At 37.1% G+C, this 16,906-nt stretch overlaps 1 protein-coding gene and 1 long non-coding RNA gene across 9 annotated transcripts; both read left to right on the plus strand.

Moving 5' to 3' along the window:
- Positions 1-2,014: 2,014 nt before the first annotated feature.
- On the plus strand, positions 2,015-8,382 carry LOC131240016 (uncharacterized). 8 transcript variants are annotated; one of them, XR_009168559.1, is made up of 5 exons: positions 2,326-2,657; positions 2,821-3,096; positions 3,210-3,310; positions 3,862-4,506; positions 6,661-8,382. XR_009168559.1 is itself a non-coding variant. In XM_058238013.1 (4 exons), the coding sequence occupies exons 1-4, from the start codon at positions 2,655-2,657 to the stop codon at positions 4,230-4,232; spliced, it is 402 nt and encodes a 133-aa protein (XP_058093996.1). In that variant the 5' UTR covers positions 2,015-2,654; the 3' UTR covers positions 4,233-4,283. The 8 variants fall into 8 exon arrangements, 2 of the variants coding, with proteins under 2 accessions (XP_058093996.1, XP_058093995.1); XR_009168560.1 differs by lacking the exon at positions 6,661-8,382 and having other exon boundaries at positions 2,327-2,657; positions 3,862-3,921; positions 4,046-4,283; XR_009168561.1 differs by lacking the exon at positions 6,661-8,382 and having other exon boundaries at positions 2,327-2,657; positions 3,862-3,921; positions 4,078-4,283.
- A 30-nt stretch (positions 8,383-8,412) lies between these two features.
- On the plus strand, positions 8,413-9,502 carry LOC131240018 (uncharacterized). Its single transcript, XR_009168565.1, has 3 exons — positions 8,413-8,820; positions 8,943-9,155; positions 9,271-9,502. It is a non-coding gene; the product is annotated as an uncharacterized LOC131240018 (long non-coding RNA).
- Positions 9,503-16,906: the final 7,404 nt, after the last annotated feature.

The raw sequence follows: 16,906 nt of genomic DNA on the forward strand, positions 1-16,906 counted from the left end.
TTTTTTTTTTTTATAAAGTAAAAGTAAAAGTAAAAAAGAGGGGTTGATAATAAAAGGTAGTCCCCACATAATGGAGTCCCATTTTAATAGTAGAGCCTCTTTTAATACGAAGCATCCATTTTACTAGGCATCCATTTAATGGTTAGAATCATATTATCAAAATGATTTCTAAAGGCATCAATAAATAAAGGTGGCCCAGCATGATGGACGATCCAGATAATGAGTTGAATTTTCTTGTAAAATAAACATTGGCTGCACAGTTTTGTTGCAATTGATTGAATGGTTAGGATCATTAGATCAAACTCACTTTTCAAGGACTGGTAACTGATGGTGAATCCCACGTGATGGACCATCCAAATCAATTATTAGACTATCATTGTAATCAATATGGATCATCCATTTCTCTATCTATTAATCGACGGTTAGTTTCAACATATCAAAGTGATTTTTGAGTGGAGACAACAATCAAAGGTAGACTCGAGCCTGCCAAACCTTAATGAGGATTTGTCTAGCCACTACTGTAAGAGTGAGGATTTCCAAACTACCAAGCCTGTGGCAACCTCGTCCAATATCGTCTGGTAATCGTCCCTAGATAATACGCTTGCAATGGGTTAGGCATGGATCAGAGAAAAAGAAAAATAAAAAAAAATCAATATTTTGAATAGGCTCCGTGCAACTATTCCAAAACTCAGGTATGAGCAAACCCCAGCCCCGCCCATTACTAGGCCCAACAACATATGACTGGGAGTGTGGCATGAGCATTCTATAAGAAACACATAAAAGTTACTGAATAAATAACCTTTGGTTGCACTTTTATGAATTGATTAATAGGCTTTGACGCATTAAGGATTTATAACATTTAGGGGTGTCAATGGGCTGGGTTGGTCCTCTGGCTTTTGGGCCAGGCCAACCTCGGGCTGGGCCGGGGTTGGACTGGAATATTTGGCCCGAGGGCTGGGCTCCAACATAAGTTTCAGGCAGGCCTGGCTTAGATTAAGACATCCAATAGCCAGATGGGGGTCAGCCAAGCCTGATCGAGCTTTTGAAAACTAACTTATTTTCAACCGTTTGCGTCGTGGAAGGAAAGGTTATTTCGATGTTGGGAAGAGGTCGGGAATGGTTACCAGATAGGGTAAGGCTCTACCAAAAGTGTTTATGTTAAATACACCACATTAGTCCCACGGCTCAAAACTTAGCCCCCCGTCCCTGTTGCAGGTGAGCCACACTATTGAAAACCATATAGAGGGCAACTCTTACCATCCAAAATGTCTCCCTCATTGTAGCCCACCTGAATAAAAGATTAGCCGGATGTTTAGGCCCATGTCAAAATTCTTGTTTGGTATCTAATGGGTGGAGTGGATTTTATATCATAATTATGGTGAGCATTGTCGATATCAAGAGTGGACGTCACTGTCCCAACTGTTTTCCTTGGTATGGCCCACCTGGGGCCATTCTGATTTTTTGCCCATAGACATAATAAGGAGTGGATCTCACCTGCACATGAAGGTGGATATCTTATAAATAAATTATGAGGACCTGAGACCAGTTAGTAAATACATGAGTGATTTTTCCTATGTGTATACTTAGAATTTTTAGAGTTGTGTAAATGAACACACATGTACATATCCTTAAACTCACGTAGACATAATTAACTTCGGAGCCTCGTATATTATCTTACACTTGGTCGTTCACAAAATCAACTTCTCAGATGGCTATTCATCTATAGACCAAGATATCCTATCTGTCATTTCGCATTTGCTATCAATACATACATCAATTTAAGAATATGATCCATTCTTCTTGCTCCTCACCTATGTACATGTTTAACTTACTGCCGAAATTAAGATCTAAGTATTAATACTGATTGTCGCCATTTTCTACTGGAACCAATTAGAGTGAATTACGTGTGTTTTGGATGGATCTGCGTGGTGTATTTGAAGATGTGCAGAGATACAAAGAGGATTTTACGATAGTACAGTTGGAGCACCACTACATCAAAATCACCAAACTGGAATGCGTCAGAGTTTGGTTTGGAAACGGCTCTAAGCCGTTTTTGATTGGAAACGGTTATGAACTGTACTCCAATTGCTTGTTGTGTTCCAACTCTGTCGTTATTTAAACTGTTTTATTGGTGTGTCCTAATTGAGTGTTGGATCTTCTTAGTTTTTATCATTTCGTTTTATTATTTTATTTTAAAACAGGTGAATGGAATGGATTCAGTTAGAAACCTCTCAGTGGACCCCACAAGGCCCAAGAGGCACACTGCTCTATATCTGCCGCAACCTACTGAATCAATTACCATCCTTTTCTTACGCCAAAATCCCCCAAACCCTTATTTCACATACGGCCGTCTCCCTCTCCCTCTCTCGATCTCCCTCTCCCTCTATCCCTCTCAAACTCCCTCTCTTGCGATCTCCCTCTCCCGATCTCAACCCTCTCTCTCGATCTCCCTGTCACTCTTCCCCCCTCTCCCTCCATCTCCCTCTCCCTCTTCCGATCTCTACTCTCTCTCTAGATCTCCCTCTCACTCTCCCTCCCTCTCTTGATCTCCCTCCCCGTTTTTTGGTGAGCTGTTGCTGAATTGATCAGCTAGCATGCGTATTTATGGTGAAGATGTATGGCTTGGATCCTACAGAGTCCAGGGCACGTAACATATGGTGAGCTGTAGCTCAATTAATTCATCCCTAGGGCTCGTCTAATGGCTAGTTTGTTATGGTGAGAATTTTCTCTATTGATCTTATTTTCTTTTATTTTGTCCATTGTTTTTGGTTCATTTAGTTTCACACAACTATTTTTCTTGATATTGTTCAGCCGTAATAGGTAATTATATCTAACTCCAGTTGTTTATATCTCTATTGGCTGTCTACCTCCACTTCATGCTCACGGATCCTTTAGATACCTGTTTCAATTCAGTAATGGTGTATGACATTGTATCTACCTCCAGTTGTTTATATCTCTGCTGGCTATCTCTCCTAGCTCCGCTGACATATGGAGTGTTGGATGTACTGTCTGCTGGCTATCTCTCCTATCTCTGTTGGATGTACTGTTATCGAGATGGCTACAGGAAAACCTCCCTGGAGCTAGCAGTACAAAGATGTACACTTTAAAAAAAAAAAAAAAAAAAAAAACCTTGTTTTCATTTGTTTGATTTCATTTCCTTTCATTGACTCTTTCATGGCATTTGAATTTTTCATATTAACTTTTTCCAGGTTGCTGCTCTATTCTATATTGGGACAATAAAGTCACATCCACCCATCCCTGAGCATCTCTCGTTGGAGGCTAAGGATTTTCTTTTGAAATGTTTACAAGAGTAAATACACACTTTTTTATTTCTTTTCTATTAGTTTTCATTTTTTTTCTGCCATGTGTTTTGGATAAAGTGCTGTTTGAGCGTATTCATTGCTTTTGATGGAAAAATCATTAACAACCCACACATCTGATTATTTATTTTTTAAATACAAAATCAATCCAGTAAGGGCCTATTTGGTAGACACCTAAAATGAGACCATCTCATTTTCATCAATTTGCAATTATGTGTTAAGAGCCTTAGAGATCCAAATTTGGCAAGGATTAAAATAATCTTGATAACCAACAGTCATGATCTCTAAAGGCTGAAACTAACAACACATTTTAGCAGTGAACCAAGCTTGAGGCCATCTGCTTTCGAATTACTACAGGTGAGATTGCGAGCTTTAAAAAAAAAAAAAAAATCTTCCTTGTAGAGCTTTAGAGTGATAAACAGTGACTAATTATCCAATCTCAAATTCAGTCGAGTTGCAGCTTTCCTTTTTTATTGTTGAATAGCCAAATCACATAATAATTTAGAGTTTTTTGCCTATTAATTTTGTAACCTGGATGTAGCATCCCTTTGTCACTGGAGAATATAAGGATCCTCATCCAATATTTCGCTCCTCTTCTCTGGTTAGTGTCACTATTTCTAGTTACTTTTGTCACTGGAGAATTAAAAGTTTGTTTATATATTAAGTGACATGGACTGACCAATTTATTACCTGTATGTTACCTGTCTCAATACTGTTTTTATCAGTCCATCCCGGATTTGTAATTGTGGTTTGAAAGATGAAGATGGATTCTTAATGGATAAGCTTCACCATGCTAGTGAAGGGCGGAGGAAGTGGAGGCAAGGAATATTGAGCTTATTTATCGAAATGACCAGTTATGTTTATGTCAGATGTGCTAAACATGTTTATGAGGTTCTCGGTTTTTTGCAATGAAGATTAGTGGATCTACAATGTTGTTTTCAACAGATGCAAATTATATATATATAGATAATAAGAAGAAATCGGTCTGGGTGTTAATTTGACCAACCCCATCATATCGAGTTGGCTAGTCTAGTTTTGCATAACAAAGTGTAAAAGATCATTACATAGGGAAGAAGAACGGATTCACTTCGACCTTTCGGCGAAATCCCAAATGGGCCATAGTACAGGAAACAGTGGTGATTGACCATTAAAAACTTCCTATGGGCTACAAAAGCTACAAACAGTGGTGATTATTTTATTTTTTTTGCTTTTCTGTCGCTTATTTTGATTTATTTTTTTCTGGCTATGCATGCATCACGCATCTGATTTTGGACAGTCTGGATTAGCATACAGGCACCCCATTCTTCTATCAGATGATATTATCTTATCTATGTTGTTGAGGAAATTTTCTTCAACTTTAGAGTCATGTAATTCAGTATGTGTGAAACCCAAAACTGAATGTGCACCAAGAAAGTGGTTAGAAAAATGAAGCGACTTCTAGGAGGCATAATAATCTATATTATTCCCCATTTTCTTTTTTGTGACAACTTGGGTTCGCATGAACCAACAAGGTGCAAAACTGAGGAAGTTCCCTGTTTGTCACAAACAGGAATGTTAGCCTCAGTATAAAATTGTGGTTGGAGTTGAAAGTCAGTCTGTTGCATTATTTTTTATTTTTTTTTTATTTTTTTTTTTTGCTAATTCTGATTTTTCTGTAGCTGATAAATTAACCTGGGCTGTCATCTTACTCCCATATATAAGGCTTTTGACAGATCCCGTGTTCTTCTTTTTCTCTATTAGTTACTTAGACCATCAAATTCAGCTCGTTGCTATTTAAAAATTGAGTATCATTTCTCTTGATATTTTATTTGTTATATTCCGTGGATCCATCAATTGTTCTGAAAGTCACGTATTCAAATGGGTTTTTGTTGATTTTCAGGTTTTACTTACAAATTTGATTTAGGAAATATTTGTATCTTATTTTGTGGATAGTTAATTATTACTGTTTTCTTATTTTGTTGTACACCTTAGATTTAGATATGATTCATTTTTGGGATCCATGAGTATGTTACTTTGCATCTTATGTAGTTGAATTTCAAACTTTTTTGGATATCCATCTGCTTAAACCCAGTTCATATCAATCGCAGCTATGAACCTGCAGAAATTTTAGCTATGGATCTGCAGAAATTTTTTCTTTCCTGCTGTCCATTTTAAATTTTTGGGTAAATTCATTTTAAATGATGTTTTTCCAATTGTTTGTTCCATTTTATGGTTCCTATTCTGGCTTCCTCATTTATGAATAGTGTGAGATATTTGGATGATGTTTTCAAACTGTAGAATGGGGATGTTTTGATTTTATTTATTTATTTATTTATTATTATTATTATTTTTTAATACCAATCTTTAGTGTTTCAATATCATGAAGAGTTCCCATAATATTTGACTTGTGTTAATGTATTTATCTTTGGATGCAATATGCTTATTCAAAGTGGGAGCGACTATTTAGAGTGTAGGCTCGGGGGTCCACAATACTTACATGAGTACATGATCAAAGCTGCTCATTAGGTGCAAGCCACTATGTGGCTTTCCTTGTGCAGAATCCAGGTTTGTCCACTCATTTAATGGCCACACATTTACATTAAATGTCGACTGTCCATTTCTTTTGCATATGTTTGGCTCGCTAGATCTGTGACTGACCTGATTCTTGGATCCACACTTGTGTGGAGCCTTGCCAACCACAGACACCAAAATAGCATAAGGGTGTGAGGCAAGAGCATTCCATCAAATGGACCACTGTGAAGAAATAAATGGATGTCTAGAAGAAAACTGTATCAGCCATCCATTTCTTTTGTATTTTGTCCCCGACCTGAGAAGCAACACTGCCTGATTTTTGCACAAGAACATCCAATCAATCTGGTTCATCTAATGAAATTATGAAAAGCTGGGATCTCATACACATCTTCCATATTGGGATGTGTGGCTGCATGTGGATGGGCACAGCTCCACACATGCGCAGGCTTAACAAACATCTGTTTCAGGTTTACTTAGTATGGTATTGATTTGTTTGGTCCTTGTATATGATATTTACCTCTACAGCATGTGTAACTCTTAACTGCAGTAGTGTAATTTATGTCAGTAAGGAACTCTTCAAGGAGCCAGTACGTCTGGATTTGTTTGCAGCCAATCCATGCTTTAAAACCCATATCAACTGAGAATAGTAATTTCACATCCCAAGCTTAAATTTGGATTGCGTTAGTAATATTTCTATAATTTTACTAGTTCCCATTTTGTTATATATGACCCAACCAAATCTAATTGAAAGTTCCTTGCCATCCAATCTTTGGCCATCTTTTTCCTAGACAATTGATATTTATATTCTTTTCTTATCTGGCTTTTGTAGGACATTGACAGGCTAGTTAAAAGCTTCGTTTTGTAAGGTTTTTTCACACATCTTCCATCTATGGCAGAGCTTATGAAAGTAAAGTTTGTATCTCACAACTGTTGGCCCCACTTGTAAGTTGTAATGTGTATCCTGACACTTGAACCCAATGCACTTAGAACTTATTACTTCTGTTTTCTCCATGATTAGTTTTAGGAGTCATTTGGATGCCTGTAAATTTTATTAGTACAGGTAACTCACGGGCGGTGTTTGGATAAGAAATTTCACCGTTAGTTACAAAATAGCATAAGCTCACTTTCAGGTGGAACTTGTTTGCAACTTAGCAAGTTACAGGCATCCAAACGACCACTTGAAATAACTATATGCTCTAACAGGCAGGTTTTACTTACAAATTTGATTTAGGAAATATTGCGATGACCACTAGAATCACCTGAAAGGTGCAATGATTGGGATTGCATGAGAAATAAATTTCCATTGAAGGCCTACTTCCTAAATTTTAAATACATGGAAAAATCATTTTAATTTGGTCATTTCCTCTTCATATAATTGAATTTTCGCAATTTAGTATGGTTTTGCATCATATAGCATGTACTTATGGTCGGTAGTGACTTCAAAATATAATATAGAATTTTCAGCTGAAATTTGAAAAGATTTTGTAGATGGTTGTCAATTTCCCAATTTTGATTGATGGAAACATGATGCATTTTGAAGAAAACAATATACAATGTTTGGCTACTCAGAACAGTCTGGTGGGCCTCATGTGGATGGGGCATGCTGTGAAAATCTCCAATGTTGGATGATTCAAACTCGTAATAGATCAATTGGGCCCATGTTTTTCTCTTTTAGTGTGAGTTGTTGATTGTAACCATCCATTTTGTGAGCCACCAATCAGATGGAAAGGGTTGTCTGATGGAGGTAATTTTCGCCATGGCTCATCCATGATGGGTTCTACTAGATGAATGGTTTACATTACCAGATGGTGGGCCCAGAAAAATAAAAAGCACCAGCTAGCTTGCCTTATATCTGACTCAGTAACCTTTTGTATGTGATCATATGTAAAGAAACGAAACATGTGAGGAGATGCAGTTGGCCTGATTGATATGACACTTGGATAAACCCATCTATGAGATGCTACTCAGGGGCTGCCGTGTTTCACAGCATAGCTAGTAGAATCTTTCATCTTTTAGTTTTATCATATTGTAGCCATACATACAGTCAATCATGTTCTTGTCTTGAGTGTACGTGATGCTCAATCAAAGGAAGCAATATTTATTTTCTTCAACCAAAAATTGGTACAAGAGCCCACCTTTCTGCAACCTAAGCCTCTGATAGAAATGGGATAGACCATGCCTAGTATGTCCATGCCAGATAATCTAAATAATACCATAAAATAAGCTTTTAGAGCTGTAGCAGAATGCAGGATATCTGTAGTAGTGTGTTGGCAAGTGGCCTTATTAAATAAGCTTTTAGAGCTGCTTAAAGGGACTATCCTTTGCAATAGTGTGTTGGCAGGTCGTCTTCACTACGTTGGTGTTTTCTTTTTCTTGTTTGGATCATTGAATGAAAGGCTATTGAGTTTTATTGGACTATTTGTACTGCTATCTGTTATATCAACTTGTATTTTTCTATGAAATAAATAAGTTTGAGATAATGATATGAAAATTGGACAGCTTGGGTTGATCATTCGATTTTACTCTTACTTTTTCTTTTTCTTTTTAAAATCAACTTGTATTGAGACATGTTTCTTTCTCACATGCAGTCAGCTGATGCATATTAGGATGAGTGACACTGATTTTTTATTTCTATTTTTAATTTTTGATTTTGGTGGTGTTGATTGAATCAAATACAGTAGCCCTAACTGTTTCATTTTGAGTGGGAGAAAGAAGAGAATGGATTGAAGAAAGATGGCCTTTCAATGAATTTCCACTTTAGTGCTGGACGTCTTGGAGAGACCAAACATCCGACTTTTTCTGATTCAAATCCTTTCGGATGGAAAATCAGAAAAACGTTGGTATACTCCATTCTGAGCCAACCCCATGGGTTGTCCTCACATCCAAAAATCCTTGACAAGATGTTTGTTATTTGTGTAGTGATTTGGCTGTAGCGTCACTTGTGGAGGATTATTTTATATACATTGATGATCTCCCATATCCTGATAAGGTTAGTGCAATTCTCCCACCACTTGTTCTGTGACTTCCATAAGACTCCTCTCCTCATTGAAGATATGCCAGTGTTGTTTCTGCCCCAGTTGTTTCTTAGGATTATAACATCATATTTTGTAGGAAGAAGCTGAAAAAGTTACATAGCCCTTTCTAGATCCTCTTGGTGATGATTATTCAGTTTATTGTCAAGGTATGGATTATAATATGTGCTCTTGTATAGTACCCAATGAATCATCTCCGTACTCTACGTTAAGTGTGCGTTAAGTGCTTGGATCCTCAATGTGCATCCTAACACAGGCATTGTTTTGCCTGGGACGATATGCAACATTATAGGTGATCCTCTAGTTTTAGTTGTTGAATAGTCACTCTTTTGTGTGTTTGTTTTTGAATCTTTATGTTCTTTTTTGGCTAATCAAATTGCTTACGGTCTTTGTTTTGATTTTAATAGTTACAATGCAAGCCCAAAAAAAGCTCTACCTGATATGCAATGCAAAGACAAGTTCCTCTTTCAGAGTGTCATTGCAAGTCATGGTGCAACCATAAAGGACCATGTGCTTTCTCTAGGAGTGGAGCACATCATGGAGGATTTTTTATTTATTTTTATTGTATTCATGCAATTGTAAACTTATTGTTGTAAATATATATAATTTTTATTATAAAGTTGTACCATATTTGTTCAATATTAATTTTTAATTGTATATAATATTCTTTGGTTTTTAAATATAAAAACAAATGCACAACTTTATTGTCCATTTGAAATAATGCAAAATACCATTCCAAAAATTAGAAATTTAACCGTTGGAAACAGAACGGTTTAAAACCGTTCCTAAAATTTTGTTCCTATAAAATCGTTTGCAACCTTAGGGAACGGTTTAAAACCGTTCCTAAGAGTCTGTTCTTAAATTTTGAAATGGTACTTGATACAGTATTGAACCGTTCCAGATTATTTACAATGCATCTTTTAGGAACGGTTTAAAACCGTTCCTAAATGACGTTTTTGGTGTAGTGCACATTGCCACGTCCTTGCTTAAACAGCCAATGGAAGCGCAATCGTGTAGAAGCAGTTATAGGATAGATGGCAAAAGAAAGAGCAAAGAAGGCTTAGTGTTGAATGGTTATAGTAACCATTAGAAGGCGGGAATGATCTAGATGGCCAGGGTAAATCTATAAATAGCAAAGGAATTCAGCAAGAAGATGTAATTTGGGTCTGCACTCCTATGCTGGATTCAGTTCTTCATTCGAAAAGGTGTTTCGCAAATTTTCTCCATGACTAACTGTAAAAATCTCTTCCTCGTATATCTTTTTTCGATACTGAAAAGTCCTTTCGTATGGAAGGCAAAGGTGTAACCCATCATCAGAGGACAAGCCCTACCCTTTGAATATCGATTGATCATATTTTACACATTAAGTGTGTGGCTGAATAGGCGGCCGATCTTATCTAATCTCAGTCATATACTGCGTATTTGCCTATGTCATCTCTTAGGGTCATAGTTGTTCACTTTGAATTGAGGCACAAATACAATTCTAGCACATCCATATTCAAACTGCCGAAAGCAACGAGCAAAAAAATTTTGGCACACCCGGTGGGACCCTGTCTCTAACTTATGGGCATAACTTTATCAATCGAAATTATGAATAGAAGAAGTAATCGAATTGCTATGATCAAATCCTCTACACTAACCGCACTACCTCCAACTGAGGATGTGTCGGTTCAAGTGGCTCCTTAAGCATTATATCTGGACAATACCCCAACACTCAGCACTAGGAACCAAGGCGATGCATCAACCTCTCGGATCGCTTCTCCAAACAAGATAATGGTCACACTCTGGTACATACAACTGAATATCCAACACGTTCAGGAATAAGAAAGGGCCCAAGTTGAGCAGTTCCGGATTCAAATCGAGAACACTAATTGTAACAACCCGAAATTTTGAGTGCAAATTTAACCATATTTAAGAATATATGATTACATTTGTTTAACTGTACAGTTGTAGATATATTAATTTTAACAGTCTTTCAATAATTTACCCAAAATCTAAACCATAGAGAGCACTTTTCATCCATAGATTAAGTTAGTCGATTGTTGATTAACAAGATGAACCATCAAATATCTTAATATTCTCACCCATTCAACAAACCCACCATTAAATCAACCATTCATTTCTAGATGAAGATATGTAACCTACCACTTTGAATTTGGACCACCCGATCAAAGTAATCTAACTACCAGATCTTTATATCCACTCGTTCACACATCAAATAAAAATTTGAATCTGCTCATCTTGTTTGTCGCTTATAAATATGCTTAACTTACCATCAAAATTATGATATAAGCATTTTACACATGTGAACCAATCACTTGAATCTAACTATATATATTTCTAACATAGACTACATCCAAAAATCACTTTATACATATCCGTTTGTAAAACTCACCGTACAATAACCCGTATACATGTTTAATATCCTAACCATCTAATTACTTTAAATTTTAGATGTCTGATATGCCAACTGGACCATCCAAATGGCTAAATAAACCAATCCTTTAAAAGATTGTAAGGTATACATAAAATCTACTAGCTAAATTTTCCGTTAGATGTGTGTAAATGTTATTTTGGATCATGAAGTGTGAGAACCCATTAAATGACATCTTGATCATCTGGGTCAGATCACGACTCAAACTTAGTTTATTTATAAGGTACGTAAAATAGCGGGTAGTGGTGAAATTACACCACAAATATATGGTTTGAACGTGAGTTACGAGCATTTGAAGATATTTGTTAAAAACAAAGGAACATAGACATCCGGTCTCTATGTATGATAAAAGTTGTAAGTGCTAAGATGTTGAGCGTACATATGTTGTTAAATTTTGTAAAGACAAAAGCATTTTATAATAGATCTTCAAGATCAGTCTATGTTCAAGAGAAGATCAAGCACAAGATCAGTTTATGTTCAAGAGAAGATCAAGCTCAAGATTGGTCTATGTTCAAGAGAAGATCAAGCTCAAGATCGGCTAATGTTCAAGAAAAGATTGAGCTTAAATTCAAGATAAAGTTCGAGACTAAGTTCAAGTCAAAGAAGAATCAGATATTTGATATATCTTAGGTGGTATAAAATCCTAGAAAGACCTTAGGACTATGTGCTTTTAAAATTGTTTAATTATGGGTTTTTATACTTGTTTTACCTGGAATTCAGCCAGCCTAAGCTTCCTTGGCTACCCTAACTTCAAGCTCGAAGCAATAACAATTTTTTGTTGCAAATTTGGCTAACTAGTGTTTTGGTTCGGCTAGCCCGAGCTTGAAATTCGGCTAACCCGAGAAAATTTAAGTCAAATTCCAGCAGCTTCAACTTTTAGAATTTGGGAGCATTCGGCCTGCCGAAGGTTAAATTCGGCTAGCCGAATTGTGCTCGGGTCAGTCGAATTTTGGATAATTCTTATCCCGTGCAATCCAAAATCCGTTGAACCAAATCCGCTGAACTTAGGCTAGTCAAAGCCTAACTCGGGCTAGTCGAAGTTCTAACTTCTTTGCCTATAAATTGAGTTTTATTCTCACTTCGAATTACATAAGTTAATTATTAGAATTCTTCTGTAAGAGAGAGAGAGAGAGAAGCTTAAGTTATTAGCAAACTATTGGATGGTATTTATAATTTATTGTAAATATCTTTTCCAATTCCCTTTTATCTCAGATCTTTCAAGTTTAATCTAAGAGATTAAACTATACTCTTCTTTTGAGATCTAAGATAATTGATTTAAGAAGTATTTTTAGTTTAACACAATAAAATCAATAGAACCCTGGACCCTTTTTATCTGACTGAACATGGAACTATCTATATTCAAGAAAGAGGTCACTCTACTAGAAGCTTCTAATACGTTTACTACAATGAAGATATGTATACATTCTTTACATTCTTTTAGGTTTGTCTAAGATAGCTTGTTAAAATCTCAGTTTAAGGTTTTGTCCGAGATGGCCTTGTAAAATCTCAGCTTGGGTTTTTATTATGATAGCCTATGAAAATCACAAGAATAGTTGTAACGCCCTGAAATTCGGGGGTCGAGCATAACTCAGCTCCCGAGTTTCAAAACGTCACTTATGCAACATATTGAATGATGGATGTATGTTGTCTGTATAAGTGCATAAAACATGGAACATATTAAGCCAAACTGCAAATATAATTCAGGGATAAGTGAAGAACGCAAGCGGAAGACTTAAAGAAATATGTGTACATGTGCAAATCCCTGAAATATATATACATACCAGGTCGTACTTACAAGTGTTACTATCAAAATTACAAGTATCAAATACATCATTTATACCCAAAAAGAAATCCCAGAATCCCACGCATCAGAACAAAGCTCACTAGAACCCACCTGAAAACTGCATGAAAGAAAATGCAGCCTCATCATCCTCGATCTCCTGCTCTGCCTCAGAGGTCTCATCAACATCTGCAACTAAGACAGAGTCTGGTGGGTGTTTAACACCACCCCAGAACGTGGGAGTGAGTGATCAACTCAGTGGAACAATAAAGCAAACGTTAACATGTTATCAATTCAATCAAGCAGTAATGATAAAGCAGAACAATCAAACATGTCTTAAGTACTCTTGTTAGTGCAAGGATGTATGCAGAATGATGTGTGCCCTCACGCGTACACCCTCAGCGTCTTCATCTTACGTTACGCATGACATCGCCTCAAAGTGCGCCACGTCTTCCAGGCACATGCAAATGCGGTGCATGAACATGATTACCAAGTTGTTATTAGTCCTTTTCATACAACAGGATTGCGAAGCAAGGGTACCTTCCTCATATCAACATCCAAACAGTGATCCATTCTAGGGTCGTCAGTCCTAAATCATCTCATACGATCATATCGTTTTAGGTTGTTGCAAAGGGCTCATCACCAATCAATGCACGCCTATTATACCTTCGTTACTACAATAAGGCTCGTCACCTCAATGCGGTATCTAGCTATGCTCGAGGTCACTACAAAGGGCTCGTCACCAATCAATGTAGGCCGACAACACGAATATAGTGTCCCATACCACCATAATCGGCTCACGAGTTTGGTTGCTCACTGGTCATTACGGGGAGGCTCGTCACCCTAGCGTAGGCCGACAGCTCGACCACAGTGTCCCATACCACCATGTCTGGCTCATGAGTCTTAGCGGATCAAGGTACAACGGTTTACAGGATTTGTACTGGTAAGTTTGGTGCCCTAGATTCAAACAATAGTGTCCATACATGGTGAACATACATCGGACAATCGGGTTACTTGACGAACTCGACTAGCACGAGCGCACGTTGGGTTGAACGACATAGAGTGCGCAAACACTTCGTGTGGCCAAACCACTGCCGACAACTCTAATACGACTCGAGCTCGTCAAATTACGTCATTTATGGCGAAAGCAGCCTCGACCACAATCTCAAGGCCGATTACCGATTTCCTGGATTATTCCATAGTCCCAAACGCATTCCACTACAAAAGATATTCTTATCAACAATTTAGAATAGTAATGGAATAACGACTCAAATCATGTGGTATGTAAGCATTTGAAGAACATCAACTCAACATGGATTTACACAAGTAATACTAGAACTTAACCAACAAGGAATATAACTTGCATGTAGAAAATCATACACATCAATAGGAGTGTTGAGAATCGCTTCTCAACGCCCACAAATAGGTTAATATATCACAATTTAAATCATACAGACATTTCTACCAACACTTAGAATACATAGTTCAACATACATGACGTATGTTGAAATACACGCATTTGGACAATTCCTTTTACCAAGGAGTTGACACATATACAATCAGCATCAGTATACGACAAATAATCATGGCAAACACAGGTTTATATTTTATACGTATACGGTACTTCCTACATATACATAAAATACACAAATCGCAATATAACACATGCATATCAGGAACGCAAGATAAACATAGCATTTGACATGTGAAATTTCATCCATAACAAGAATAAACCATTAGCTAACATTGAAAGCCTTGAAAACCATAACCTATACAATTAAAGTTCGCACTTTAAACCAGAAATAGAACACTGAACTGATTCAAGACGATATGTCTTCGTCAACGGTGACAAGATAACCTAAGGCAAGAATAGAAATGAGCTACAACAACACATAAACCATTCTAAGCTCTAAAACAGATTAGGGTTAGGTTAACTTACCCAAGGATGAACTTAGAATCGCCGGAATAACGATTCTAAAGTGATGGTTTAAGGATGAAGAAGAACAGGAAAGAATCTAAGATGATGCACCAACTTCTCTCTCACTCTCTCTCTCTCTCTTTTCCTCTCTTTTTCTTAGCTAGGGTTAGGAAATTCGTATGGAAAAGAGAGTTAGGGTTTTAAGGTCTATATATAGGCCTAACATTGATGAAAATAACCCCAGGGCCAAGGTATACTTAAGTTATAACCAAAACAGGCTTCTCTCGATCCAACGGAGCACTTCCGGTGGGCCTTCTTCCACAAGAGGTCAGACTTAAGCTCACTGACCAGGGATCTAGGTCAGGCTGAGTTTTCGTACCGATCAGATCTACAGATCAACCGTGGCGGACCACAATCAATTCAACGGTCACCGAAACTCGATCAGGTCCACAAGCATAAGGACATGCCTGGGCCATCTTCCCTGATCAGAGGGTGAAATTGGGTCAGAATCCAACGGTCAGATTGCTTAAAATCGCCGCGCAAGCGATACTACTCAGATTTCATAAAATCTTATTTAATTTCTCACCGTTCTCACACTCTTCACTCCGGACTCAATCAAATTGACCCAGAACATCATCTGGACTTGATTTTTGAGGTGATGGCCAAGTCCAACATGGTGACCAATACAGCCTAAGATCATTGCTATCGGACTTTCGACATGCAGTCTAGGTTCGATCCAAAGCTTCTAAAAATTTTCAAGAGCAACTGGATTTAGCGATGAATCCCAGATTTCAGAGTAACCTAGCGCTAATGATTCTATAGGTTTTGAGTCATGCAGATCAAATTTAAAGTGATTGATGTAAATTTCATAAGCAATCGAGTTTAGCGCTAATTACCCCAATTAACTACTAAGGAAAGTAGAGGTAGCACTCGGGTCTTGGCACAAAATTTTCCGGGTCATTACAATAGTATAAGGTTATTAAGGTGACCATGTGAAAACCTTTTCATAGTGAAAGCCAAAATTATGAGGGAAGTAATTTTGGGAGTGGAGTAGGTGTAAATGTTTTTAAAGCACTAAATCACTATAATTCTTTGTGCCATATGGTGAACGCCTTTTATTTCGAGTTGTAGTTGATTAATGTATTTAATTTCAGTTGAGTGATGATTGTTGTAATACTTTAATTTACTCTTGCAAGTTTGAGGTTTTGATTTTAAAAAAATTCGTGAAATAAGATTGTCCTGCCTAAAACTTTAGGTGAAGGTTGTCCTACGAATTATTTAAAATCAAGGTTTCACTAATCAACCAATTGATATCTTTATTTTATTTACATATTCAATACTTATTTCGATTATTTAATATTGTTCTATTCCCCCCCCCCCCTATAAGACATCATGAGCTCTCCTTCTCAAGTGGTATTAGAGCCAGGTTGCTCTTTTTATTTTTTTGGATTTACCTCCTTGAGGTAAATCTAGAGCTAGATCCAATCCCAACCATTCGAATTTAAGATCGGTGTCATCGACCATCAATGTTACCAAAAGAAATCGCATTTCACCACTAATCTTTTCCTTTTCTTTTTCAAATTAGAAATTTAAGTCTTGAGTGAATCCACTTAGATTTTAAGTGATCCAAAGAACATAATCAACATGCCTTCTCCAATCCACGTTTCTCACTACCACAAGTAGTGGAAGTCGTATACTCCACTTACAGAACCCACCAGCTAACACTCTCTAATATTGGACTTGTAGGGCCCACAAGCTCCGTGGATCCATATGGACCATCCAAAGCTTCCAAAAATTCCCAAGAGCAACTAGATTTAGCGATGAATCCCAGATTTCAGAGTAACCTAGCGCTAATGATTCTACAGGTTTTGAGCTATGCAGATCAAAATTAAAGTGATTGATGCAAATTTC

This window comes from Magnolia sinica, chromosome 3, assembly GCF_029962835.1.
Source record: "Magnolia sinica isolate HGM2019 chromosome 3, MsV1, whole genome shotgun sequence".
In the NCBI taxonomy this organism is placed as follows: Eukaryota; Viridiplantae; Streptophyta; class Magnoliopsida; order Magnoliales; family Magnoliaceae; genus Magnolia; species Magnolia sinica.

Bases quoted from the DNA above. Each gene is read 5' to 3' on its own strand.
- LOC131240016 (XM_058238012.1), top strand. From the start codon at position 2,605: ATGGTGAAGATGTATGGCTTGGATCCTACAGAGTCCAGGGCACGTAAC. The intron at 3,097-3,861 runs GTACACTTTAAA...ACCTGGATGTAG, and splicing joins GGAGCTAGCAGTACAAAGAT to CATCCCTTTGTCACTGGAGA. The intron at 3,922-4,045 runs GTTAGTGTCACT...TGTTTTTATCAG, and splicing joins TATTTCGCTCCTCTTCTCTG to TCCATCCCGGATTTGTAATT.